General features: G+C 42.2%; 2 protein-coding genes across 5 annotated transcripts; both read right to left on the reverse strand.

The window, feature by feature from the left end:
* Positions 1-222: 222 nt before the first annotated feature.
* Positions 223-6830, reverse strand: LOC119150222 (glutathione S-transferase-like). Of its 2 annotated transcripts, XM_037392561.1 has the most exons (7): positions 6731-6826; positions 5552-5657; positions 4786-4837; positions 2905-3037; positions 1922-2063; positions 941-1072; positions 223-610 (listed from the first exon to the last, which is right to left on the reverse strand). In XM_037392561.1, the coding sequence occupies exons 2-7, from the start codon at positions 5636-5638 to the stop codon at positions 491-493; spliced, it is 666 nt and encodes a 221-aa protein (XP_037248458.1). In that variant the 5' UTR covers positions 5639-5657; positions 6731-6826; the 3' UTR covers positions 223-490. The 2 variants fall into 2 exon arrangements, with proteins under 2 accessions (XP_037248458.1, XP_037248459.1); XM_037392562.1 differs by lacking the exon at positions 941-1072 and having other exon boundaries at positions 6731-6830.
* Positions 6831-14474: 7644 nt separating this feature from the next.
* On the reverse strand, positions 14475-26833 carry LOC119150132 (glutathione S-transferase 3-like). 3 transcript variants are annotated; one of them, XM_037392374.1, is made up of 7 exons: positions 26735-26833; positions 23766-23872; positions 23035-23086; positions 19331-19463; positions 18840-18981; positions 17692-17823; positions 14475-14732 (listed from the first exon to the last, which is right to left on the reverse strand). In XM_037392374.1, the coding sequence occupies exons 2-7, from the start codon at positions 23850-23852 to the stop codon at positions 14610-14612; spliced, it is 669 nt and encodes a 222-aa protein (XP_037248271.1). In that variant the 5' UTR covers positions 23853-23872; positions 26735-26833; the 3' UTR covers positions 14475-14609. The 3 variants fall into 3 exon arrangements, with proteins under 3 accessions (XP_037248271.1, XP_037248272.1, XP_037248273.1); XM_037392375.1 differs by lacking the exon at positions 23766-23872 and having other exon boundaries at positions 26735-26787; XM_037392376.1 differs by lacking the exons at positions 23035-23086; positions 23766-23872 and having other exon boundaries at positions 26735-26794.
* Positions 26834-27228: the final 395 nt, after the last annotated feature.

Below are 27228 nucleotides of genomic sequence, written 5' to 3' on the forward strand. Positions count from 1 at the left end.
CCAGCATACTCCCAAGTTAATTTTGGAGGAAAGCTGAATCCAAACCCACCACCCCCATCAAACCACAACCTGCAGGCTTTTCCTGGCGTTTCCCAGAACAGATATATTGACTGCTGTTTGGGCTAAGCTCTCTTCATTTTCCAGCAACTCTTGGGAATGCTGGAAAGACAGAACCAGAGAGCCCTTAGGTATGTAGCAGCAAGAAGCCATTGAACAAACTGGTTTTGAGTGTCAATAGTAAGACTTTATTTTAGATGTTCTCTTAAGTAATTTAAGACATACTGTGTTGTCCAGTGTACCCCCTAATTCAGTGAACTATTTCATTTGCTGGTATGCTCACCTTGGAGATGTTTGCAATAGGCTAAAACCAGTCCTGTAGCTAAGGAGAGAGAGATCAAAAACCTTTTTACTATTTTCATTAATTTCACTTTGTCACTATCAGCAAACACCAAGACAATGAAATAGAGTTTCTGTGGGTTTAGGTTGCTGCTCAGTGGAAAATTTTCATCAGTTTTGGTACGTCTTTTTCTTGTAGTGGTGGTTTCCTCTGGCTGCCAGGCTGGAGGAATTTCTTTATTGTGGGGATATTGCTTATTCTTGCTTTAAAACTCTACAAAACAAAAACAAAATAGCACTGTGCTGTTAAGAACCATGGTAACTGTCAGGCATTTAGATGTTATCTATGCTCTTTAAGTAATGTTATGGGTTAATCCTGCAGAAGAATCTTTATACTCCATCCTATTATGCTTTTGTGGCTATAGTGACAGAAGGCAGCAATAACCATTAGTATTCAAGGCCAGCTAAAACTATTTAGGACATTTGAGTTTGATTTTGTTTTTCACTTCTTTCCTCACCCTCCCACTCTCCTGTATTTCTCAGCCAGTGTAAATCAGGGGTCCTGCTTTGATTCATTGTCCATTAAAACTGTCCATTCTATTACCTGCAAGAGAGGAAATTTGGCAAGTATATCAGGCTTGCACTCTTCTGCCATTAAAATGGTTTCAAGTAATTGCACATCTGCCCTGCTAAACCGGTTGCCAACAAGAAAGTCTTGTCCATGGTCTTTCAAAACCTAAAAACAGAACCAGAAGCAGATGTGATTTTTTTTTTCTCTGCGTGACTTAACATGATATCTTCAAAGCAAGGTCATACACTGCATGGAGTTGTCCTTGAAAGAAGGAAATGCAGTAAGAGTATCTGTAGTACAAACAAATTATCTGACCACACTGTCATCCTAGGCATAATTCATCAGTCCTTTCTCTTCTGCATTTCTTTCTGGCAGCTCAGTTGTACTCCTCTTGCCTTCATTTCTCTAGCTCATGTAGTCAGTGCTGTTGTGTTGAAGGCTGAACTTTACGGGATACAGCCACCACTGCAAATGCCTATACAAAATTTACAAGAGGCTTAAGGCTCTTCAGCCCAGGGCATATTAAGAGTATCTTGGACTCTTTCTCCTTTACTTCTCACCGGCTTTCCTCTTCAACTTTGGGAATGTGCATTGAGAGCTCTCCAGTCCTGACACCCAGCTAATCCATCCTCTCTTGTTCCAGAAGGAGCTGAAATGCTTTTACATAGCATGGATGGTAGAGGGGGTTGTGCATTTGTGAGGAAACTTTATATAAAAGCTGATGCTATAGTGTCTTTTGTCTGAAACAACATACAGGCTAGAACATGGACATTTGGGGAGCTCGGTGTGTCCTGGGTTTTTGCAGCACTGCATCTCTCCCAGATTTGTAGTGTCTTCTGTCCCCTCTGTAATGTCCTGTCCCCATCCTCATCCTAGCAACACCAAAACCATAACATTTGTATCGAAGTCGTAACTTTTCTTCTCCATTTTGCTCAATAAAATGTTTTTGTGTAGAGCCAGGATGGAGTTTCAGGAAAACAATATTAATTAAGTTACTGCATCTTTGCCACATACCTTCTCATAGACCGGGAAGTATCTGTTTGTGGCCTTGTCCACAATAGTAGCAAAATGTTGCTCCTTTTTATCTGCCGGTTGGAAAGGATGGGTCATGAGCAACTCGTTCAGATCTATTATTGCTTCCACATACATATCAATTCTGAAAAGAACAGATACAGCTGGAAAAGTCAAACACAGTAGGTCTGAATAGCATGTTAGCTACCTGCACAACCCCACTGAGATGTTGGGAACTCTCTGCCTCTTCTATCCAGCATGCATAGCTTGGAGCTGTGCCCCCCAGAGTGCAGCAGCTTCAGGGGGGAGCAGGGTGAAAGACAAGTGCCAAGTGCCTAGCCAAAAACTAAAAGACTGTGCCCCTTCCATTTTTCACTAAGGAGGGATGATACTTCTTTGTATTAAGTTTTTCTGAACCTGAGTACAAAATTGGCATGTGTACCATCCAAACTTGTGTTAAAAATCTGGTCAGGTGTGGTAAATTAAACAGTGGATCTATACAATTCCTAACAAATATCTTGACGTATTTACTAGTACTAATTAACTTGAAGAATTTAAAAATATTTCAGGTCAAAACATGTGCCCTAAGAGCCCTGTCCTTTAATAACCAGTTATTAATTCTAATTCTTGGTTAAATGAGAGAAATATTTTCTTTCCATCTTTGATGTGGTGAAAATGCCTGCTGCTGACAACTGCAGGAGAAAATGAAAAGCAGCATCAGTAAGACAGTCTGCCCTCTGTGCTCCTGACTACTTTCTTCTGATAACTGTATTGACCTTTGATCTTCATGAACTCCCTTGCGCCATGATGCCTATCTAATCTAGTTGGTTATTCCTGTTATAGATATAACCCACAGCCATGGTCCACACGTGCTGCATGAAAAGCTGCTGTATCACGCTGAATCTGTGAGCTGGAGCATTCTTGTGTTACACGGAGAGGTAGTGTGAACTGCAGTCTAACAAACAAAGATGGTACTGTTACAGTACAGGGCTCTCTCCTTCAGGTCCTTCCCATAGAGGTTGTACTTCGCTGCTATGTAGTTGCCAATGGCTCTGCTCTGTGCCATCTTCATTCCATCGATCTCCACCATTGGCACTTGCTGAAACAGCAGGGATCCGTCTAGGGAAAAGGGGACAAGACAAAGAGACATTCAGTCTCTGAATGAGAACCATTGGTGGGTGTTTGGCAAAGTAGCCACACATATTATTTTTTATTTAGAATCATTGAATCATTTAGGTTGGAAAAGACCATGAAGATCATCGAGTCCAACTGCAAACACAGCCAAGTCCACCACTAAACCATGTCCCTGAGCACTATGTCTACATGCTTCCAGGGGTGGTGACTCAACCAATTCCCTGGGCAGCCTGCTCCAATGCTTGACAACCCTTTAGGTGGCAGTCTTCCTCATTCTCACGGCAAAGTACCATGAAAACAAGAACCATTTCTTAATGACTTGTTGATAATATTATAGCACTTAGCTTCTTGAATTTTCTTCAGATCTGAGGAAGCACCCAAATGCAGGACTTTCAGCAGTCATACACTGAAAAAGACAAGTCCTGTGCTGCATGGCCCTAACTCCGATGATTCTCATGGAGGTTAGTACAGATGAGAAGGACTGAAGGATCTGACCCAGCCCGTTTCTGTCATGCTTTGGCAAGTATTACAGAAATCTAGACTATTTAAGGGCTTGCCAACTTATAATGTGAGCATACATGCATATAATAACTTTGTGACTACTATATTGACTTTATACAAAGGCATACATCTTTACAGGCATGAAGCAGGAGATAATGGGTGGGTTTCATGAGTTTCCTGCAAGAGCCAAATACCACTTGGTCTGAGACTGTAGCCGTGTAAATCCCTTACTGATCTGCAGGAGTTTTATTCCAGCAAGGAAGAAGTCAAAATACCTCCAGGAACTGATCGGAGAAACAAGTCAGAGTATTTGCTTTATGGAATCATATTTCTCAACTCAGATAACTGATCAGCTACGTCTGCCTTTGTATCCACTGTAAGGCAATCACGCAGAGAAACTTGTCTGCTATTAAAGGCACATTTTCGTTTACGCTCGCATCTCAAAATGCTTTTTGAAAGGTGGCAGGGGGATCAAGTTATTGTTCCTAAAGGAGAGCAGGACTGCAAATGCCAACCCTAGCTCAGAGTTCTTTGAAAAGCCAAGTGAACTAGAAGAGCACATGCGTAATTAGGTTTGTAGGAAATGTGAATATCATGTTCACAAAGATGGAAGCTAAACATAGAAAGGTGAATAGTTGCCTTGGGAAACAGGAAGGCATCAGAAATCTGAAACTCTGATTTCATATGGATTATAAAGCAACAACTTTGTAGGCTAAAATGCTACTGAATTTCAAGATGATCTGATGACAAAAACCTGTATTGTCATAGGGCAGGAGGCAATGGGCACAGACTGAAACAAAGGACAGTAAATCATGTGAACTTAAGGAAAGGCTTTTTACTGAGAGAATTACTGAACACTGGCATGGATTGCCCAGAGAGGCTGTGGAATCTCCAACCTTGGAGATATTCAAAACCCAGCTGGACACTGTCCTGGGCAACTGGCTCTAGGTGGCCTTGCTTGAAGAAGGGGGGTGGAGCAGATGATCTCAAGAGGTCCCTTTTGACATCAACCCTTCCGTGATTCAATGAAGACTGAAGCAACTGGGTGGATGATACCATCTAACACGCTGATGAGTGCATCTGTGATACCTCATGTACAATCCAGTCTAGATTTTCTTTTTAAGAGACGTAAGACTTCTTAGGTATTCTAAGACAAACAATTCTTCTTCTAATTATGATTATCATTATCATTACTATTATCAACTAATTATTAAAAAGCGAAGGAAACTTACCCTTCTGTAACTTTATCAGATCATCCTTTGTTTCCAGAAAACATTCTTCAAACTGCAGGAAATACAGAAGAAAAGTTGCGTTGTCACCACATGTTTTAGCTTTGCATGAGACAATGAGAGCACAAAAAGCTGTATTTTGGAGAACTTTATTTTTAAAAAAATAAATCAGATTTGGAAGTGACATCTTTAAAAATGTATTTTGCCTCTGTTGAATCCTCTCCTCCTCCCTCTCACATGTGATTCATGTTTTTGCATAGGCAAGCTGAGGTGACTGAAAGGCACAAAACCCTGTCCGCTGAGCAAACAATGACCACGCCACTTCTGTTGTCAGGGCTGGCCAGTAGCATACAGTACCTTCAGGAGTAAGCTACATTGTAGTAGGCATAATTTTTTGCTGTTTTGGACATTGGAATTTAACTGAAGGTCTTCAGAATTGAAAGTGCTCAACCCCTGTGATCAGAAAATATGAAGCCAGTTTCTGCTGCTGTAGTTTAATTTTTTGTCTTTCACTAGCTACGGGGGGGGGGGGGGGGGGGGGGGGGGGGGGGGGAGGAGTTTGTAGTGCTACCAGTAGGCTTGGCACATGATACTGGGAAGTGAAACAGGAACTTGCCCCGCTGCTTAGGGTAAGCTAGTGGTCATTGTTGGCTTGGTCAGCAATGCACTAAATGCAGAGCTTGCAGCTGCTAGTCTGTCACCTTTTTTATAAGGAACAGTAAAAATATGTATTTGTCACATGCTTTTAGTATAAAAAACAGAGGCAAACCTCAACCCCAGCTGCTCCTAGTAGCCACCGTATTGATTCCATTCGGCCTCGTCCATTGAAGTAGTGCAGCTTGGGCTTCCCAGACATATTCCCACGTGCCTGCTCTCTGGAATAAAGAAGCAAGTTTTGCAAAATTAAGATTCAGAATACTGATTTTGAGTCTCTAACTGGTTCTCAAGTATTGTTCAAAGTTGTCTTGCTTGAAACCAATGATTTATGGTCCAAGACTCTCATCAGATTCATAGAGAAGGTAACAGTTAAACTATATTGAGAGAGTACATTGTGTCATTTTGCCTTAAAATGTCTTTTATATGTGCAGGTTAGTTAAACAGAACTCTGTACTGAGACCAATTGGCCCATGTTGGAGAACGAGCAAATCAAAACCCATTTGCATCCCAAAGTGTTCTGCTCTGACCAAAAAGAAGGTTGTGGGAGACACACTGTTCTGTTTACTTTGGCATTATCTCAGGATACAGTTTACTATTTAATCAGATGTACAATATAAGCTCAGCAATTGCTGTGCTTTCTTCAGCAGCTTCTCCATAATAAAGTGACAGGAAAGATCTTTTTTTCCCTTTGTAAACGTTCAATCTCATTTACGACACTTCTCTCTTATCTTTAGGGAAGCACCTGAAGATGTGGAACTTAATTAATCTCTGGTAACATTAGATTTGCCTTTATCACAGGCAGAGCCAAAGTGCAATACCTGCTTGGTCCAGTTCCAACTCTGCCAGAATTTAAAGCAACAATATTTTCTAGCCAGACTGACAACCACCCTATTAAGAACCAATGCACTGACATCAGCAGCAAACATGTAGACAGTGCCTGGTTTCTACTAGCTTCACAGTTATTAACACCATGTCAACAATAAAGCTGAAGCATTAAGAGCAGCAAAAATAAAATTACTAAAAACCCACTATATTACTGCCTTTGTAAATAACATGTCATCTTCTCTACAGTAGGAATAAGGGAGTGAGAGGAAGCACCCCACATTTCTGAGATCTACATTGCTTTTTCTTAAATTTGTACACCTAGAAAGCCGTTGATTAATAATTCAACATTTGACGCACATAACCATGTTAGTAAAGAAAGTACATACAAGTATTTAATCCATAAAACCTGTTCACTTAGTTTCAAGTAACTAATTCCCTATGCATGTCCAAACCGCAAAAAGCTTACCTTCTGCACGGTGTAAATCACTCTAAGCTCACAGTAGCTGTGCCTTGAGATTATATAGGTCTGTAGTCCCTCCTACAAAGAGGAGTGCAAACAGCCCTCTGCTGATGGGAAACTCCTATTTCTTAAACAAATAAAATCAGTTAGGTCTGTTTAGTCCCTTCTCACCTACAGAAAATAAATCCCTGACTAATGATTACTATGTACAAATGTAAGGTTCACAAGAGGTCATGATCATTGGGACATCTCTGACAGCAGAAAATTGTATGCTTCCTATTTTCATTGTTTGGCAACCTACCAGTTAAAAATAATCTGAACAGCTGAAAAGCTCCCATGATTTAAAAACATGCTGTGATGGCAATCAAAATTTTATTGTAATATTTTATGGGTTTTAACTTTACTTTTTTTTCAAGGACTGAAACTTTACATAAGTCACACCAACTAATTCAGTTTGAGTCCTTCATAGGTTTCCTTCCTTTCCTTAATGATGGGGGATAATACTTTAGGACATTTTTTCTGCTGAATTTCATTCACGAACATAGAAGCTTTTTTTCTGTTTCTGCCAAAACTTTTTCCCTAAATTTGACCTAGTGAAAATGCATGCCAAGGACAACTGTAGGAGACAATGAATGAAGAGTGGCATCAGAAAGCAAACTGCTCTCTGTACTCCTGACTGCTTTCTTCTGATAACTCTGTTGACTTCACAGAGCCAATACAGCATGAACTCTCATGCACTATCCTGCCTGTCTAATCTAGCTGGTTAATACTGTTGCAGACATTATCTACTGGCAAGGTTAATGTCCTATATTAAAATCTGCTGAATCATCCTGAGCTATGTAACTGTGAGCTGGCATACTCTTCTGGTATTATACAGGGAGATTGTATGAACTTATGTCTATCAAACAAAAAATTTAGTTGTTACAGTACGTGGGGGCTCTCTCCTTCAGGTTCTTCCTGTAGACTGACTTTGCTGCTATGTAGCTGAAAATGATCCTCATCCCATTTGGCTCCACCACTGGTACCTGTTAGATCAATGTGTTCCCCGTTTGACAATAAAATAAGCTTGATCATTTATTTAAAGCTAGAACCAGAGAAGGACAAGACATCAAAACAGTCACCACTGCAATGTCTTGTCTTTTAGGAAGTTCCCCAATGGAACACTCTGTGCCCTGTACAGTACACGGGGAGAGCTAGGCTTCACAGAAGGGGACTTCTCACGGATAGCACATCCCATAGCCTCCACCTTCTGGTTCAGGCTCTTTTCTTTCTTATTTCCCTCTGTCCCCCTCTTACATTTCGGGAGGTTCTGTCCAGTGAAAGCTTGCAGCGGGGCTCAGTTACCTATGCAGAGGTATCCATGCTGCTATGCATGTTCCAGGGCATCTGTTGGCCTCCAGCTGCTGCTCCAGAGAGCCCAGCTCTGCAGCATGTGCCACATGTCAGCCCTGCAGAGGTGTCGCAGAGAACCCCGGCATCTGTGCTAAGCGCAGCAGCAGCAGACTGTTGGTACTGCTGTAGAAGCACAAGCTGCCCACATTTTGTTTTCTGTTAACATCCAACCCAAAATAATTTGTTCATACTTTCTAATGAAACAGAACTCTGCATACAAATGTTTGGTTTGCTTGCTTCCTGGAGAAGTTACTGCTTTCCCCTCTAGGCTTCTGGGAGTGCTGATTTCTGCTGTTAGCACCGAGTTTTTTAAGAGTTAAAGATCAAACTACGCTGCTGGAAACAGTGTTTCTGGAATTGTTGGACAGAGGTGATTTATGACCCAGAGTCTAGGATAATGTAGGCGGTAAGTTGTCCCTGTGGAAACATATGCACCAAGGTACATCTGGTAGCGTTTCACAAATCAGACTCACTCTTAGGTAGCTTGGCTGGATTAGTAATTTGTAGACCTGGCCATGATAAACTAAGGACTTGACATCCACTGTGTCAGAGGACTGCAAGGTAACAAAACATGATTTCACGCATGAAAGTTAATCAGTGTAGACAACTTGGGAAAACTCATCTCCTGGAAACTCTGTAGACATCTACATCTAGTCTAGTTGTCTAGTCTCCTTTAAATAGGTCTAAATTCAGGAGCAATCCCTCCATCATGCAGTCGAGCTACAGCTGATATCCAAACTACTTGAAAGGATGCCGTCTCAACTGAGACAGTTAAAAGTTTAGATGAAGCCAGTCTCTTCAGCCTTCCCTTAGGGGAGAGGAGTAAAAGTCTTCAGAGGGTGATTTATTGCAACACTGACATTTCTTACCCTGTCAGAGATACCCATCAAGATTTAAGGCAAGTCCTTGTCAACACAATTACTAGCATAAATAAAAGTGAAAAATAAAAATACAGTCTGTCTCCTAACCTAACAGGACTTTTGGAAATGTCACTTTACTGAGCTTGTCAAGTATTTTTGAAAATGCTATGGAAGTATTATTTATATCTTGCATGCCTGAAAGCATCTGATCTCCTAAGAACATTTAGGTTCAGCTTGACCATCCAGGAGTTAAAACTAGGGGAAATGTTAAAGATACCTTAATAACTTAGAAGGGAATATTCACCTCAGCTGCTTCTGTTGGCCACCTGCTTCTTTCCATTTAGCCTCTTCCTTTAAAACAATAAGGTATAAAATGTTTGTTGGTTTGTTTCAAACATGATACTGATTTCTTGACAAAGCATTAGAAAATGGTTTGTGTCATCAGCCTTTGTTAACTTTCCTCTCTATATAAAACATATCAGAATTATGTTAATTTGAATTGGAGCTGTGTTCAAAATGATGAGCCGATATTTAAAATATATTTGCAAGGGAGGCAGGTGCATGCACAAACTGCTATGCCTTACTGTATTAGCAGGAGGAATAGGGACAGTAGAGAAGGGAGCCTCATCTGTGGCTAATGAGACCTGTTGGGATATATCCAGTCCTGCCTTGCTGCAGAAATAAAGTGCAGCTCTGGTGATTCATGCAATTCCAAACAAAGATCCCATTTGTTGCTGATTTTCCAAGCTGGCACTGCCTGTGTTCAGCACAGTTGAAAAGTGCAGCTCACACATTATGTCCCATGAAACATTTCCTCACACTGCATTACACCCTCCAAACCTTGCAGGGTAAGTGTGCAACGTAACAGTCTTATAAACCCAGGAATATGTTTACAAAGCATAGCTTTGCAGAGGGAAGGGAGAAATTAAATGAAAGAAAATATCTTTTTCTCCAGTGATCCTCATGCTGACTTAAGACTTGGTTTCAGGTATGTGAAGGCCATTAGATGTTTTTCCCAGACATTTTGAAGAGCAAGTGGGTTACCTAGAAGCCGGCAGGTATTCTCAGTGCTCCTCCTGAGCTTGTACTTTTTTTACCATTATGGTTTTTTGCCGGCAGTTCCTTACAAGATGGTTTGAATAACAAATGTGAGACCTTGCCTAAGCAAAACCAAACCAACGCTGTGATATTCAGTGAAAATTAGTGATCAACACTGGCTAACATCAGCAGCTCCTGCCATCCCAATGTGAGGCAAAGAGAAGGTTGTGAATGGGGCGTTACCTGCTCATCGTTGCTTTTAGAGCTCTCTTACCACATGAGAGCACATTAAGCTTTTAGATTTTCTTCTAGTTCCCTCTAGCTGGCTCCCTCTCCCTCTCTCTCTCTCTCCACTGCTTAGTTTGTGTCTTCTTGGCAAATTCCAAACCGTCTCACTTACCTGTGATTATTCCCTATTTTCCCCTCCACGCTTCCAGCCTCTGGACCTTTCTCCTTTCTGGATGTGATTCTCTTCCCATGGAGACGGTCGGTATGTAAGAACAGAAAGTAGCATGCCATTGACCCTCAGGCAGCATCAGGACTTTCAGAGCATTTCACACCTGAAAACTTTCTCTTTAGTGTCTTTCCTCTTCTTTTCTCAGCTTTCCATCAGCCAGCACAGAAAGGATCCTAATATTTACAGAAATTCAAGGGTTTCTTAGATCGCTGCTAGTAATGATTTCAGACTCCTCTCTGAAACCAGGGTTAAGGGATTAACTTCCTCTGCAAGTATCGCTCCAAGCACGCTCAAGCGGTAACGTGACACAAACCAGTACAACTCCACTCTGAGATCACTTATGGCCTGATGTGAAGGTGCATTGACCATTTCAACATCTGACCTGCAGGTCCTCAATATTCTAGAGCGAGAGATCCCAGCCACTTCACTCTGCAAGCTGTTCCTCCAGCAGCTGTTGTCAATTTAAAGTGGAAAACCGATGGGAAATACAACTTGTTTTGAAACCCAAAGTGGGCATGGAAAGGAAGACTTGCACACCAAGTACTAGAAGTCTGTATTTATCTGCCTTCTCCCAACAGTGACCTTCAGCCTTCTTGCTCCGTGGAGCCTGGAACATGCCATATGGCTTGTTAAACTGCTTGTGTTCTCTGCCCCTACAGTTTAAGCCAATGTGTGTCCTATACCAGTGGGAAATGCGGTTGTTTTTAACAGTTTTTTATAACTCTTACAGGGTTAAGCTGCAAGTAGGGTACACTAGCATTTTTCCTGCACCCTTACACTTACTCTCTAGTTTAGCTTGCCTAAAAGCTTGACAACAGTAAGGGATGCACCTTTTTTTTTTTTCTTTACATCCTGGTTACAAAAGTAATAAAATTTTACAGGACGGCCTTAGCTTACACACATATGTGGATAACCACCATAAATATATTTTCTGCTTCCGTTCTGTTTATGCTTAAAGCATAAAGGTGCACTTGAGTCCACAGCTTGCTAGCACTCACTCTCGGAGTTAAGTGCATAAGCACACACTTGCCGTTAGGTGAATAAAGATGAGTTTCAGTGTTTGCAGGTCATAGTCAAAAAGCTACACAATCGTATTGGACATAGTCGTAAAAGAGTAGGTTGCCTCTGACAAAATGCAGAGCATATTCAGTTGTAAACCCCATTTCGTCTAGTTGCATCCCAACAGAAATAATTAATTGTTCTTTTGTAGTCTGCTGCACAGGAGAGATGTGGGGGAATACTGGAGAGCAAGCAATCTGAAAAGGAAGCTTGTTCTTCTGCTTTCTCCCTACCAGGTTCCTTTTCCTATATTTTTTTTCTAATTTCCTTTTTTCTACAGTTTTGTATTGGCAGTATTAAGCATCAGATTTGATTACTGACATCTGCTGGAACAAGTTTACTTCTATGCAGATGTTGCTTTGCCACATCAGGCCCCTTCACAAGGCAGTTATTGCCTACTGTAAATGTATAAAAGCCCTAATATTTTCTTTTTTAAATCAACAGAAGCTGAACCTCTGTTGCTCTGTATTCTGTCCCACAGCTATAGAAATAAACCACCTCTGCTCTACCTGAGTCTGCAAAACAGATTATGTGTTTCTCCCACAATGCTTCCTTCTCAACAGATAATATATTTGTAACCTGCATGTGAAATGCTAGTAAGATCATACACAAGGTTTGAAACAATTTTTGAAGAAAAATAATCAGTTTTGCAAGGAAAACTTTGCAGAGAGATCTTAAGAAATCCAATTCACCCATAGGCCTTAATTTAAAGATGGCAACATTGGCTACATTTTGACCTTTTACAGGTATGTAAGCAAGTGATGTACCAACCAGCTCACAGGAATTCCAGTTCCACATTCAAAGCCCACCTTGTTGCTCAGCATGGAGAGGTAGCAGCCGCACAGATGGCACGGAGATGTACGTTACTGTGGTGGCAGCTACTAGGAAGGTGGTGTTCCTGCACAGGCAGATATGCAGTGGCTTTCTTCTTGGGACAGCGCAGAGGTGCCTGGTGACACAAGGAGGCAGGTTGCACTGCTGCCCAGCAGCTGCACACGCAGTTCACCTATGGCATTGCCAGCCATTAGCAAATAAGTTCGGGTACTTCTCCACCTTCGGGATTTTACAGGAAAAGCAACTTCTTCCAGCAACTGCTTGAGACCTGCTGCTTTCACTTACTACAGAACCAGGAAGAGACAAAGTGCCAACAGTGTGGGTGGCACAGGGAGGCTGGTATCTCCAAGCTGAGCACTTGGGTGGCCTGGGGAATGATGGCTCAGGGCACCTGGCGAGGGTGAGGCAGGCCAGCACAGATCCCATGTGCTGGCAAACCGGCTATGTAAGGAGCCATCTCTAGAGATCTTTCCAAGACCTCCTGTGACTCCCAGAGGGTTAGGTAGTCCCCACCAAACAGGACTGACCGTCCTGGGGATCCAGGTGCCGATGCCATCCACAACGGCTGCCATTGCTGAGCCCAGTGGCTCCGTATTTGGAGCAGAGATCCAGGGTGAAAGCAGGGCAGATCCATTGCTCCCTTCAGCCTCAGCCGACTCTGACATCAGACCTGGGAGCCTTTTGTGTGGCACATTCTTCCTTGCTCACATTGCACCAAAGTCACTTTCCAAGAAACCTTAAATAGTTTTTCAGGACAGAGATAATGAGCACAGCTCACTAAATGATTAGTGAACTTTCCTGCACAAGGAGAGATTGGGAAGAGAAATTTGGGCAACTTTATTACACCTTTAATGCACCTGAGCTGTTCTAGCCATGAAACCTCTGCTGCTCTGTGACCCCACTCCTCCCTTCCCCATTGCCACTCTGTGAATCGCCTTCACCGCTGCAGACAGGCCTTGCTGCGAGGAGCTGTGGCCACCTTGGTGACACTGGTCCCAGCACATGGCCAGAAGGGCAGGTGGTGCCCCACTGTGCCGCCAAAGCAGTAGCACCCCTAGGCTGCCATCATTTCACTCTGTGCAAAGTGGCAGCTCAGGCTCAGGTTTTGCCCTCTGGACCTCTCCAAAGATCACATCAAACACGAGGCAGTGCCAGGTCACGGGCACTGGAAGATGCCATCTATGTTACTGAATTGATGTTGGCTCACTCAGGGCTTATTGGTCTGCACCTGCTACTCTCGCCCAGTCCAATCCAGGGCCCAGCTGCAACAAGCTGCTTGGATGTGGTCACACAACATTGGGTAATAAGAGAGTTTAATAGCATGAATTATTTAATAGTGGGTATTATAATCTAATTTCCTCAGAGCCAGGCAATGGAGCCTGGTGCTTCTTGTTTTACTAGGAAGAAGATGTAGCTGGCCATTGGTGTCCAGAACTGGGGCTAGGAGGCAGCTGAGGGTCCCCAGATTGGCAGATGAATGCACAGAAAGAAGCATGAACAAACATTGAACCCGAGTGCTCATCTGTTTGAGGATGTGGCTCTGCCCTCCCCATTCTTTGAAAAGGTTTATCACGTGAAAAGGTGCAGAATCCAGTGCACTGGGAACAACAAACTAAGGTGCTTGGAAGAATCAGAGGAAGAAAATAATGGAACTTTATAAAAGCTGGTTCCTAGGCAAGACCTAGGAAGTGTAAGAAACAAAAGAGATTTGGCTTTGGTAACAACAGATGAAACCACGACTAAATTAGAAGTTTCACTCACACAATACACAAAATATAAAAATAATGTAAGTACTTACCAAAATTGCTCTTGAAACAAGTCTACTTCTTTAAAGAAGTGATTCAGTGAGTCTTCTTCTCTTTCCTCTCTTCCATAGCTCTTATACTGAACCTATTTTCATCCAGAAAGTATCTTCTTCAACACGTTACATTCTGACAATACTAACACCGCATTGGTTTTTTTCCAAATGAATAAATTCTCTACTATACAAATAATTCTTTGCTCCCACACTCCTTTGTTTTCATGTTTTACTAAGCATTTGATATCAATAAAGACAAACCTACTGTCACATTGCCAGGGTAATCAGAATGCTTTATTTCCATTTTGGGGCTTTTTTTTTTTTTTTAACCATTGATTTTAACTGCAACAGTAACAATTTACTGAGCTTCCTACTTCCTTTGGTTTGAGCTTCTGAGTTTGGGGGTTTTTTTCCAGCATTTTGAGTCTCAATGAAGGTAGAAGGCATTCATTTCTTAAAAATCTTCAACACAGTTTCAACATAAGATTCATCTGGTGGGGGTTTCCTTGGGCTGCCAGGCTGCAGGAACTTCTTAATTGTAGGCATATTGCTCATTCTTATTTTAAAAGCCTAAAAAATAAAAACAACAGAGTAAGAGAGAAATTCCAGCTACTTCAGTAGCAAACAGTGCTCCCTGCACAGAACAACTGCTTCCCCCCTGCTGCTAGAAGAGACCCTAACATTCATTCAGATTTCTTGCCATCTACACAGTCGTCTTCTGTCCAACAGGAGGAGGACCTTGCTGCTGCAAAAAGCCTGTTCTTACCAGCGAAGGCAGTATTGGAGCAGACAACATCTAAATCTCTGCTGTGTGAAAGAAACTGAAGGCAAAAATTCAGTGTCTGGGAGCACCAGGGACTAGATTTGAAGGTACAAATACACTGACCCAGCTTGTGAGCTTTTTTTCTTTCTTTGCTGGTTCTGATGTTGCAAACCGCTATGTGGGCAAACAATTATATATTTTAACATGATTTACATTTTTACTACAGAATCACAGAATGGGTTTTGAATGTCTCCAGAGAAGGAGACTCCACAACCTCTCTGGGAAGCCTCTCCCAGTGCTCTGTCACCCTCAAGGGAAAGAAGTTCTTCCTCATATTCAGAAGGAACTTCTAGTGTTGCAGTTTGTGTCCGTTGCCCTTTGTCTTGTCGCTGGGCACCACTGAAAAGAGCCCGGCCCCATCCTCCTGGACACTTGCCCTTAACTGCAGACATCCATAAGGTCCCCTCTCAGTCTTCTCTTCTCCAGGCTACACAGGCCCAGCTCTCGCAGTCTTTCCTCATAAGGGAGATGCTCCAGTCCCCTCATTATCTGTGTAGCCCTCTGCTGTGTCCTCTCCAGCAGTTCCCAGTCTCTCTTGAGCTGGGCAGCCCAGCACTGGACACAGCAGCCCAGATGCAGCCTCACCAGGGCAGAGCAGAGGGGCAGGATCACCTCCCTCCACCTGCTGGCCACGCTTCTCCTAATGCACCCCAGGGTCCCATTGGCCTTCTGGGCCACCAGGGCACACTGCTGGCTCATGGCCACCTTGCTGTCCACCAGCACTGCCAGGTCCTTCTCTGGTGTATAAGCCACTCCTCCCAGTTCTGTATCACCAGCAAACTTGCTGAGGGTACACTTTTGTCACTTCATCCAGGTCATTGATGCATAAGTTGAACAGAATTACATTATGTAGTAAAATGATGAGCTCTGTGTCTAGTATGCCCACTGTTGTCCCACTGTCCCAGCATTTCTAGGATTGCGTGGCTGAAGGTGAAATGACTGAAGGCATCCTTGGCTCAACTCAGTTGTCCAGTAGAGGCTTCTGATGCTGTGTTGTAGTCTACAGTAGCCAAAATATCTATATAGGGCTAGCAGATATAACAGAGCCCCTCAGGAAGACCTATTTCCTCCTGGAGCAGTGGCTGTAGGCCAGGACTAGGATTAAGGAAGAGCTAGGCATCTCAGGTGGCAAGAGATGCCTGTGTTAAGGCAACTGAGGATCCTGAAACATCTCATCGTGCAGTCAGAAAGACTCACTGATGCAGATTGCAGCCAGCTGGAGACCCCATGGTTAGCTGAGCAACCTTAGATGCACAAGAACCTTCTAACAATGGGGCTAAGGGAGAAAAGCTTTACAGAGCAACAGCCAGTTCTTGCTGGCAGATGTATGAAGTTAATTCCCTTTTCCTTGCTGGAAGGATAAGAGGGAAATACAAGAAGGAGCAAGAAAAATAAAATAAGTAGCCACCACTTTTAGAAACATTCTCCCTTCCAGCAGTAAAGGAATCCCTCCATAATTCCAGGCACGGCTTCAATGTAACTGTGCCCATGCCTAGTGGCTATGGTATCTTGCTAGAAGACGGGAGTTAGAGACAAGAATTACCCAAGTCTGCAAAACTGCTTATGTGATAAAACCTGACACATGTAACTGCCCACTTTGTGGCTCAAGTGCCTCATTCTTTCACACTAAATTCAGGCTTAAACTGTTGGGGTTGAGATCTAAAAATTTTTGTAAAAGTAATCAGAAAAAAAACGTCAAAGCCCTTTTCCTCATCAGTTCCATGCAGAAAACCTAACTGTGATAGTCTGATGCTGAACTGTTGGTTGTTGTCGTTGGGGGTTTTTTGTTTGGGTTTTTTTTTTTTGTTGAAGGGAATAAAGGCAAAGTCTTTGAGTACACCCCTTAAATTAACTGTCTGTAAGCACACAGAAGCATGACCTCAAGCCTTGCATCCTCAACCCAAATTTGCATTGCCTACACTGCTTTATTACCTTGATTACAGGCACATGAGAGGACTAATGAACACTATCTGCTTCTTTCCAGTCACAGACTACTTGGGTCCACTGCATCTCAACACTTAATGACTCCTGCAGGTCACACCCCAGGCTTGCCCACGCACCATGCTCTATAGCATGCTGCGTGCTTCTGATTTCTGGTCAAGGCTCACAGCAGAAGTGCCTCACTTCTGCTTAGTTTCAGACTTTGTATGTGACACAAAGGCAGAGAATTCCTCTTCAATTGTATCAAGTTGATTACTGACAGCTAACTGTGTCGATACTAAGGCTTCAGTTTGTAGTCATAGTGTAGAAGGCAGAAGTGAGGCTACTGGGATCCCAAAATTGTAATACCAGCCAGTACAAAAAAATGGCACACTGTACCTTATTGTAACATGTCAATCTGTACCACAGACAGCATTTGTTACCTGGCGTTAGATAGCATCTACTGGCAGGAAGCAGGAAAATGAAAACAGGGCAGCTTAGGTCAGTGATTCCCTTAGGATGACATTAATTTATTTCTATTGAGAAGGCATATACCACTCAGGTATATGAGGTATATAGGCATACCTGAACAGAGTTCATCAGGAGCACAGTGTCTTACAACAAACCAGCTAAATCAATTCCCTCTTGTGCTTGATGTTAAGCATACATATAATAGTGACAGTTCCTCAAATTGCCCACACTCGTGATTTACATAGCATGACGAGGTGATCACTTTAGGATTGCCCTCTAGCTCCTGAACACAGGCATGCTCGATAACCACATTACCTGCAACTGAGGAAACCCCGACAGCACAGCAGGTATTTTCTCCTCCACTGCTAAAATGGCTTCAATTAGCTGAACATCTGCCCAGCTGAATTTGTTGCCCACGAGAAAGTCTTGGCCATGTTGTTTTAAAACCTGTAGAATACAAGAGAATGTGGGCTGCAGATGAGAATGGGACATGTGATCTCTGGCAGCTAAGTCTCACAGCACAGCTGTAGAGCTGAACAGCAACTATATCTGATATTTCAGGGTGGAGTTTCCAGCTGGAAGCTGTGAGCCTAAATCACTTCATTATTGTTGGGAAAAAATCTGAACTGTTGTAATACACAGGCTGCAAACTTTGGTCACTTAGTAATGGTGAATGATAATAGGCACTGGGAACAGGGACAAAACTATATGCTTAAGTAGATTAGTCATAGAATTAAACATAGAGATATTGGAGGAACTAACAAGTAACTTGGAGAACTTCTAAAACTGCCATTCAGATACTTCATTGAAATTTATGTCCCATGTTGATACCAGGGAAGCAAACTTAGAAATACAGAATTACAATAGCTAACCAAAGCAAATCCCTGCCTTTGGGAATAAATTATTGTAAGAACTTCTAGGATGTTCAGCCTTTATTATTGTTTTCCATCAACAGTAGATGAACGTTACAAAAGTAAGAAATGTTTCCAGACGCCCAAGTCACATGGGCTTTGTTTGTTGTTTTTGAAAGTGGGATGTGCAGAAATCTATGTTCTACTAAAATACTCCTAATCTCTCCACCTGATGTATTTGCAAGCGATTTTTGCATTTGTCTAATGAAAATGTTCCAACTGAAATTAAGTATAGCAGAGAGATGTGCTCTAAACAAAGGTAAGTGTGGAACTATCCCCTCAAGCAAAAAAGAAATCATACCTGCTTGCTTTTACTTTAGTGGAAAGTTTTACTGCATAGCTGAGAACATACAACTTTGTAGATGTTCAAATACCACAGCCCTGACAACACAAGTCAACAAATAAAGAAAATGTGCTGTGTGTTTCCCTTTGGGAGAGCCAAGAAAGCTGGGGATTTGGAACTGACGTGCACTACAAGCACATTCTTATTTTGGGGAAACTTCTGATAATTTGCAATACAAGTTTTATAGACACATCCTTACTGTCACTTACCTTTTCAAAGACTGGAAAGTACCTGTTAGTTGCCCTGTCCTTAATTGAGTGAAGACTTTTCTCCTTTGCCTCAGGTGGAGAGAAAGGAAACATCAAAATCATTTGCATCAGATCTGTTATTCCTTCCACATACATGTCGATCCTGTTGGGGGGGGGAGACAGTAGAAAAGAACACAGAAGTTATTTCATCTGTTTTCCAATTGACTAAAACTACTTAGACGAATTTTGTGTCCCCACCGTAGTGCCAATTTTCACAGCCAAAACGAAACATAAGCTAAATATTTTTTAAAGGACTAAAAGCCTGTTTCTGTTCAGCAGCATTTCAGAAGCAGTGTTTCTGCTAAAACCTAAGCAAAGGCTAGAATCCTTGCTTTTTATTGTGTTAGCCTTTATCATGCCTTTCTACTGGATTTACAGGATTTACTTTGTTATATATAACGCAGCTATCAAATAACAGATTGCTCATTAAGTGAAAGGAGGTGTTACAGTACAGGGCTCTCTCCTTCAAGTCTTTCCCATAGAGATTGTATTTCCCTGCTACATAGCTGAGGATGGCTCTGGTCTGCACCATCTTCATTCCATCGATCTCAACCAGGGGCACTTGCTGGAACATCAGGACTCCATCTAGGGTGGAGAGTTGAGGGAAAGCTTGTTAGTTCTTCCTAGACTGCTATCTTTACAGGAGAGCGAGAGACTAAGCACATTTCTTTGCAGTGTAGCAGATTATTGATATCTTGCCCTACCGTAAAACTCCATGCGGTAAACTAACATGGGAAAGATCAAATACGGACTAGCTTGCACCACGCTTTTGTAGCTAGGTCATTACAGTGCACTGGGCCCCTTGCTTTACAGCACTGCCAGAGCTTCACTGGCTGATGGGAGCTGGCACTGCTTGCTCCTTTGGGCTTCTGGACCCTGCCTCATGCTGGCAGGAAAAGCCTGAGCCAGCACTTTCAACCCAAGGGACTGGAGGAGAATAAAGGTCTGTGTTAAATCTGAACTTAAAAAAAAAAAAATCCAATTATTTTGAATGCAGATCAGTTCCCTGTCACAGACATACACACATGAGTAGAAAGAACGAGAGGGGCAGTACTGCAGCAAGGCTGAGCTACCAGGATAACAGAAGAGGTCAGGCCACTTAAACATTGTGAAGCTCTCCAGCTTGGCAGTCCTGGGTAAATGGCTGAACTTAGTTATCTCAAAGGTCTTTTCCAACCTAAATGATTCTATGATTCTAAACTACAGAGTTGAAGGCAGGGACTCTAACAGGAGTTGCTGTTTAAGTTTTAACAATCCCCCCAGGGACAAAAGTTTGAGAGTACACATAGATTTTCATTACAGGCTTATCCTCACTGTCATTCCACAACAATTCAGACCTATTTAGATACGTCTTCGTAGTCTCATTTTCTCCTGGTGCTGGTAGGAGCATTTGTGGAAGCCTTCAGTGAGGCAGCTCTGAGAGCTAGGCTGACGAGATTCAGAATAGCAAAGTCAGCCTTTTCTAGACCAGTTTTCTGCTGGATTCTTTCATGGTCTTTGGCGATACTCCCTCCTCCATTTACACATTCAGGGCATCTAGAGAACAATCCCGCCTGTTCAAATCACAGCAACATTCGAAATCCAACTAGGCAGCTGTCACTTTGCATTGCTCAAAGTTAATAATTTATTTTAATTGCTCAGTTTTAATCTGTTCAATGCGTCCTTCTTTCAGGTGTAAAAGTTCATTTTAACAGACACATCTGTTTGCATTGTTCAATAGCTCCACAGAGCTATTAAAATACTTTGCTAGTCTAGAATTAATAAACATTCTTCATTCATTCTATATTATTAATTTACAGTTTAAATTCAAAGAGTCGTTCCATCTGCAGCAATGAATAGCCTTTTTTTCTTGTAAACATTCACTGAAAGATCATGTGTCTTCATGTCTTTCCAGGACACACCTCTGCAGCTTGATATCTATCTAGCAGAAACAAAGTAGAATGGGAAAACTAACAGTTCTGCAAGGGAACTTTTTCAGCAGGAAAGATGTGAAACAATAAAATCTCACTTTCTGGCCCCTGACAAAAAGTGATCCAGCAAATGTGAATGAACTGAATGCATGGTTTGTTTCTTATCTACAGAAAAGAGGGATTTCTCTCTTGTGACCAGCAGTGGACCGCTTCTCCTTGCTTTGCAGTGAGAACCACTTCACATAACCACTGCACAGAATATATATGCAGGATTAAAAGCAGTTTGCCAGTGGTTTTACAGACTGGATTGTGCTGTCAGAAGGTGTTCTGTGGAACATACCTTAAAAACCAATCATTTAGACCTACTTTTCATCAATTACCAGCAGACTTTGTTGATATTCAGGTAGCAACCTGGGCAACCTGTGGCTATACAGATTGAGCCAAGCTAGTAATCTCTCAGGCCAACAAGGTACAGGTCTGGCCAGGCTGATGCGATTTAATTCTCCAGGCCTCCAAAACAGCTGTCTGTCAGCAAGCTGCCCGTTGGGAACAGCCCCTGTCCCAGGCTTCATCCTGGACACTGCTGGGGCATTGCTTAGAAGATCATCAGCTGGCACCTGCTGAAGTCACATCTGGACCATTCTAACAATGTGCTGGTGTTTAAACACAAAATAAGCTAACAAAAAGCATTTTGGAAGGAAGAGGTAATGTGGGCTTATTCTGTGTTCAGACCTGCCCTGCAGGACTGGCAGCATTCCAGAGGTTGCTTTATCAGGATGACTAACTAGTTTGTCTTTCTTAAACCCATCATATTAAATCCCACATTTTTCTTTTGAGTTCTCACTATCTTAATCTCTCTCTATATATATAAAAAAGCCCTTGATCTTCTTTATAAAACCTCCCTATCCCTTTCATCACCATTTAGTTCTTCTCTCTGAGTATGGATAAGCTTGGATGCTGTATCCAGGATTGTACCACTTGGTCTGGATTAATTAGCCCTGTGAAGCAAATTCAGATTTGGGCTTTCAGTATCTAAGCCATCATACTTAGAGCTATACCTGTTATCTTTACACTGCACTGCTCTCCCACATCAGTTTCCCAGACAGCTGGACCTGCTATTTTAATTCTGCTCTTCATTATACCCTTTTTTTAAAAAAAATAAATATATATATTTAATATTAATTTTTCTGTCAGAATTTCTTTAAACACAGCTTGTCCTTTCTGACCAAGCAGCCAGAATGCAGCCAAGTCCTCTCCCAAGTCTCCCAGCATGATTTCACAAGCTCAGCCTGCTGTGAGGTTTCTCTTAGATCTCCTGGGCAGCAGGTAAACTGTAGGGCAGGTGCACTCTGTAGTGCTCCTCATAGTCCCAACTCCTTCTCCACCCTGGCAGCAAGGTCTTCTCCTTCTAGGGTGGCTGCAGAGGGATTTGGTCTAGCCAAATATCAAGGGCAGTGGCTGTGGATATGCACTGGTGTTTGGGAACTGGTCTCACTCCCACGGCTGACATGAAGCCTTTGTGGCTTGCTGGTTTGACCATGTCAGACTTTCCACAGGTCTCCCCGCTGGGTCCCTGTTTTTTAACTGGCAGAAGCTTCACAGCTCAGGCTTGTCCTGCTTAGGACTGTCACTAGTGTGTTTGCAGACAGCCTAGCACAAAGGAAAACGCTTTCCTGGGGATTTTGATGCTATGTCAGCCTTTCATTTAGAGGCTTATCTCACTGAGGTTCAGAACCAACATATAGGTACATCTATCTGTTCTAGTCATCTCAACAAGAGCTCAGGCCAGCTGGCACAGAGTGGCCATCTTCATTCTATGCAGTGCTCTCTGCCTATAGAGCATGGCGGTCACATCTAAGTGACAACTTGGAAATGGCCCTTGGCCTGGGTCAACTCCCAAATGATGCCTAGGAATTGCTTTGGGGAGTGCTATTCACCCTGGACCAAAAATGTGCCAGGAACCATGCTAACAGTTCAACAGCATACATAATTAAGTTCCATTAAATAGGTATATTTGCTGCTCCTGTTTAATGCGATACAATAAATGAGTCACAGAAGCTATGGCTTTTAGCTTATAGGATTTGTTTGGCACTGGAAAGAACAGGTTACTCAAACCCAGCATTTCAGTATTCTAGGTGTGCACCTGGAAGTTTGCACTGGTTTAAATAAACTAATTTTAAACCACAAATTTAGCTAAATTGGAGCAATTTTCTGAGGTGCTAAGCCTCAGATGTTAGGATTCTTACCTTTGATTAACTTTTCATACTGTTCTCTTGTTTCCAAAAAATTTTCCTCAAACTGGAAAAGGAGACACAATAGTGTTATACTGCTGTATTTTAGCATTTTTCTTCTGCAAGTGACTACACATAACCGTATGCAGAAGGGTCGAACTAAGCAAAAGATAGTGGGCTGCATCTTCAACTGCGCTGTTTGGCCACAGATGTCCTGAGGATCCCCCGTGTGTCCTCACAGATGGGGAGGAGCAGAAGGTCCTGGCCGCTTCTGCCTCAGCACTGATTCAAAAACAACCTAAGTGTGGGGACATCTAGAGGAGGGAGACGGGTTATAGCTAGTGCCAAGGGAAGCACGAGGTAAAGCAACTATTTCTAACCCCACCCCAGGGCATGCAAGTCAACAAAGCTCTTTTGTTTATACACATTGCAACTGCAGGCAGACTAAGACTGAGTTAAGGTGGTTTTGCACAGCGGAAACCTCAGGCTAATTAAGGACCTTTAAGTAAATCCCCAATATGATTAATTGGTTCATGGAACTGATACTAGCTCTAATAAACTCCAAGCTCCACTGTGTTTGCACCCAAAGTATTAACACCAAACAAAGTCGTTAACAAACATGCAGTGCCACTGGCCAAATTAATTTAGTCACCCCCTTGCAGCCATTTATCCTCTATGTGCATGTTAAATTGTTCCTTGCTGAGGCCAGTTGGAAACACCAGTGTGGAACACAGTAGTCAACTAACCTCCACACCAGCTGCTGCCAGCAGCCATCGTATGGTCTCCATTCGCCCCCTTCCATTAAGGTAGGTAAGCCTAGGCTTCCCTGACATGCTTCTGAGCTCCCGGTTCCCTGAAAAATATGAAGCAGAAAACAGCATCTCATAAAACTGGTGTAAAGTACCATTATTTTGATGTGAGAGAGAGCCTTTTTTATTCTCGCTATGCCTGCTGATGTTTAAACTCCATCTGGTTTAAAACAGAAGATGAGAGATGGGCCAGTGACACTACAGGCTGTGCTAGGAAAGGAAAGATGCGCAGATCTGTAAAGCCTTCCCCAGCGCTCATACAGACGTTTGGTATGATTATAAGCAAACACAGACATGTTTAAACATGTGGTATGAATCCCAGGCTACAGGGGGAACCTTGCTGTATTTTAACACAATTATACGAAGCCACCGAAAAGTCTACCACATCCCCAGGGAAGTTATTCACTCACCCTCCTTGCCCTCATCCTCATTGAAAAGATGAGGAGAAGAAAACAAAACATGTTGTACTAGAAGGCTGAAATAGGCTAGCTTTGTTTGCCAGATGTGGGAGCGCATTTTGCAGCTTCAACTGCATCCACTTCTTTCCTCATTTAGGGGCAAATGAATTGTTAATCTTCCCTTTGTTCCATGAAACAGGCTGAGCTTCCTTGGCAGTCCTGTTGAATGGCTACAGCCTGTTTCATTGCTGCTTACGGCAGCCTTGAGGTGTCCCTCAGAGCCTGGAACGTAGATCTGAATCTAGCTGCGTTGCTTCAGGTGCCCCCCAAAAGTATCCCCTAGGGCACCAGGGACCTGCGTGCCCAGGGGGTGGGCGCATCGGAGGCTGTCTGAAGCTTGCTGTAACAGCACCTCTCTGCACCATGAGCAACAGAGCTCCTGGCAGAGACAGCATGTCTGTGGTGAGCTGTTTCATAACTAGGAACGAGCTGGAATACTTGTGCTGACACAAATAAAAGTGTTTGCAAATCAAGGCCTTAATTTCTCTGTGCTTCATTACCCTGATTGCTTAAAAAAAAAAAAAAAAAGGACTACTCTTCCCCCTTCACTAAGATGTTACTATCATACACGAATGACGGGGAGAAAAATGCTTTAAAATGGGTATCCTAATCATGTTCCAATGGCTCAGAAACCTGAGTGCCTGATTTAAGAAAATATTTTTACAGATGAGCCCAGTTTTCTCAGAGCTAAAAGCCAAGGGCACAACATCATGTCTGTCACACTCTGCATCCACGTTTCCCATTCGAATGAGATTCAGTATGGTCCAGTTATGTGTTTTCTTCAAGTCACAATGCTTTGTAAGCATACGGAAAATAAAGTACGTTTGGAACATATTTTGCCAAAACCTGATTTTAAAGAACAATCAGATTGAGAGTTCTCCCTTGAACATTTCTGGTAAGAACCAAGTCATGTCATCACAATAAATAGGGATATTTTGGGTAATTTAGACAATATAATCCAAATACACAATAAAGGGAAAAATGATCACCTCCAGTTTTAAAGTGCAAATAGCTGTTGCTAATCACAATGTTTTGCCTCTAGGACAATGGTTTTAATAGTTTCTGCATGTTGTGTGATTAGCTTTCACTATATGGCACTGCAGCTTATCTGTATAGTTCAAAACATACTTTCTAGATACATCACACCCAAATCATTTCAACACACATTGCCTGAACTTGTAATGTGCAGAAACTTACAGTAAATAAGACTTTTCCTTTAACAAGAAAAGCCAAAGACTTCAATACCAAGAATATGAAAGTTAAAATTTTAAATTACTGGACAATTTATCTATTGTTTGTAGAACAAAAATAGAGTGAAAAGCCTTAGGTAGGTATCATATTATCATTTTACATGAATAAGAAATTCTATATGGCATTATATTATGTGAGAAGAATAATGAGAAATAGAGAATAAAAACCTGTCATCAGCTACCTTTTTTTTTTTTAAGAATAAGTCTGTCAGATGTAAGTAGATTCTAGTTGCCTTAAGCTTCTAACACAGAAAAAAAACCCTTGGTTTTTGGTAAAGTCTCCTCAATCTTCAGGTCCACTGAGTGTATCTCCATTGACTATACAGACTTGACACAGGTAGCTCACATTAAGACTGCGACATTTCAGTGCCTGGGTCTGGACCTGAGAAGTGCCCTGAAGGCTCAGTTTAGTTGCCCATTCCTATGTGACTACTGACACCTGAGATTCCCTAAAGGTGGGCAGACAGAACCCTTGACTTACCAGAGACAGGATGACTTTTTCTACCTTAAATCAGTATACTTATTCATCTAGACTCTCAATGCCTTTTTGCATTTATTTGGGGAAAGGTACAGCTAACATAGACAAGGCTCCCTCAGAACTTCACTTGGTTCTCCACTATTTTTCTAAAATTCTAGCAAGAGATTTGCAGGATGTTGTGTTAAAAAAAATGTTGGTTTTGATACAATATATTGATGAATTATTGGTAGCCAAGGAATCTTGTATAACTGACACCCATTCCTTACTGTTTGCCTCAGCTGAAAAAGGCCATTGGGACTCTCCACATAAGTTACAATTTTTATAACAGAAGCACCGAACACCTGAGTTACATTCTCCAACAAGAGGAACAGTGTTTATCTGAAAACCATATTAAAACCATTCAAAATCTACCATGAGCAGGTACTAAAAACAAACTCAAGCCTTTTTAGGAGCAGTTTCATAGCTACCTTGCTCAGCTCTGAACCGCACTGCAGGATTCATGCCCTGGTTAAAAAATTTCTTTCTCTTACTTTCTCTCTATTGCAGCTTCTAGCTGGTGAGTAACTATTGAGACCACGCTTAGTATACCTGGCACACGAACTAAAGAGAGCAGAGAATCTACATTACCCTAGTAGATGCCCTAATACATTTGGAAGTCACTTCACTATAAACAGTCGCTCAAATGCTTTAAGAAAAAGGAATTTTTAAGTTAGTACTTACCTTCTGGCCTCAACTCAGCTTCCACCCAGCACAGGCAGGTTCCCTCCGGGTGATTAAACTTTGGAGCTTGGGGGAGTTTCCAGCTATACCCAATTAGAGAGAAAATCTCCCATGGCTGTTAAGCTGGCACTATCCAGCTTAAAGACATATGTCTCTGAAAATTGCCATCCAAGGCAGAGACTTTCTTTTTCAGTTTGCCGATTTGACTATGCCATGGGGGTAGCCTCATAGTTTCTACAGTAGCCATCTATGCAAACTACTGTCTTGGAATTACTGGAGCTTTTTACCCAAATACTAGAGCGAGACACTTTAATATACTAAGAAAATTACAGATTTTTCTGGGTCATTTTTAGGGTAATAGTAACCATTTAAAGACTAACTGCTGACATTTCTAGGCATATTTCACTATTTAACAGCAACCCAGGTTTTTATTTCCACAGAAAAGATACCCAAAGAATAGGATAACAATGTTCAATTACTTAGAAGTACAGTTT

The sequence above is a fragment of the Falco rusticolus genome, chromosome 6 (assembly GCF_015220075.1).
Source record: "Falco rusticolus isolate bFalRus1 chromosome 6, bFalRus1.pri, whole genome shotgun sequence".
NCBI classification, from domain to species: domain Eukaryota; kingdom Metazoa; phylum Chordata; class Aves; order Falconiformes; family Falconidae; genus Falco; species Falco rusticolus.

Excerpts from the sequence above, each read along its gene's own strand:
- LOC119150222 (XM_037392561.1), bottom strand. The coding sequence starts at position 5,638 with ATGTCTGGGAAGCCCAAGCTGCACTACTTCAATGGACGAGGCCGAATG. Across the intron at positions 2,064-2,904 it reads GACCTGAAGGAGAGAGCCCT|AATTGATATGTATGTGGAAG; the intron begins GTACTGTAACAG and ends TGTTCTTTTCAG. Across the intron at positions 611-940 it reads CCAAATTTCCTCTCTTGCAG|AGTTTTAAAGCAAGAATAAG; the intron begins GTAATAGAATGG and ends TTTGTTTTGTAG.
- LOC119150132 (XM_037392374.1), bottom strand. The coding sequence starts at position 23,852 with ATGTCAGGGAAGCCTAGGCTTACCTACCTTAATGGAAGGGGGCGAATG. Across the intron at positions 23,087-23,765 it reads TGGCAGCAGCTGGTGTGGAG|TTTGAGGAAAATTTTTTGGA; the intron begins GTTAGTTGACTA and ends CTCCTTTTCCAG. Across the intron at positions 18,982-19,330 it reads GACTTGAAGGAGAGAGCCCT|GATCGACATGTATGTGGAAG; the intron begins GTACTGTAACAC and ends CCCCCCCAACAG.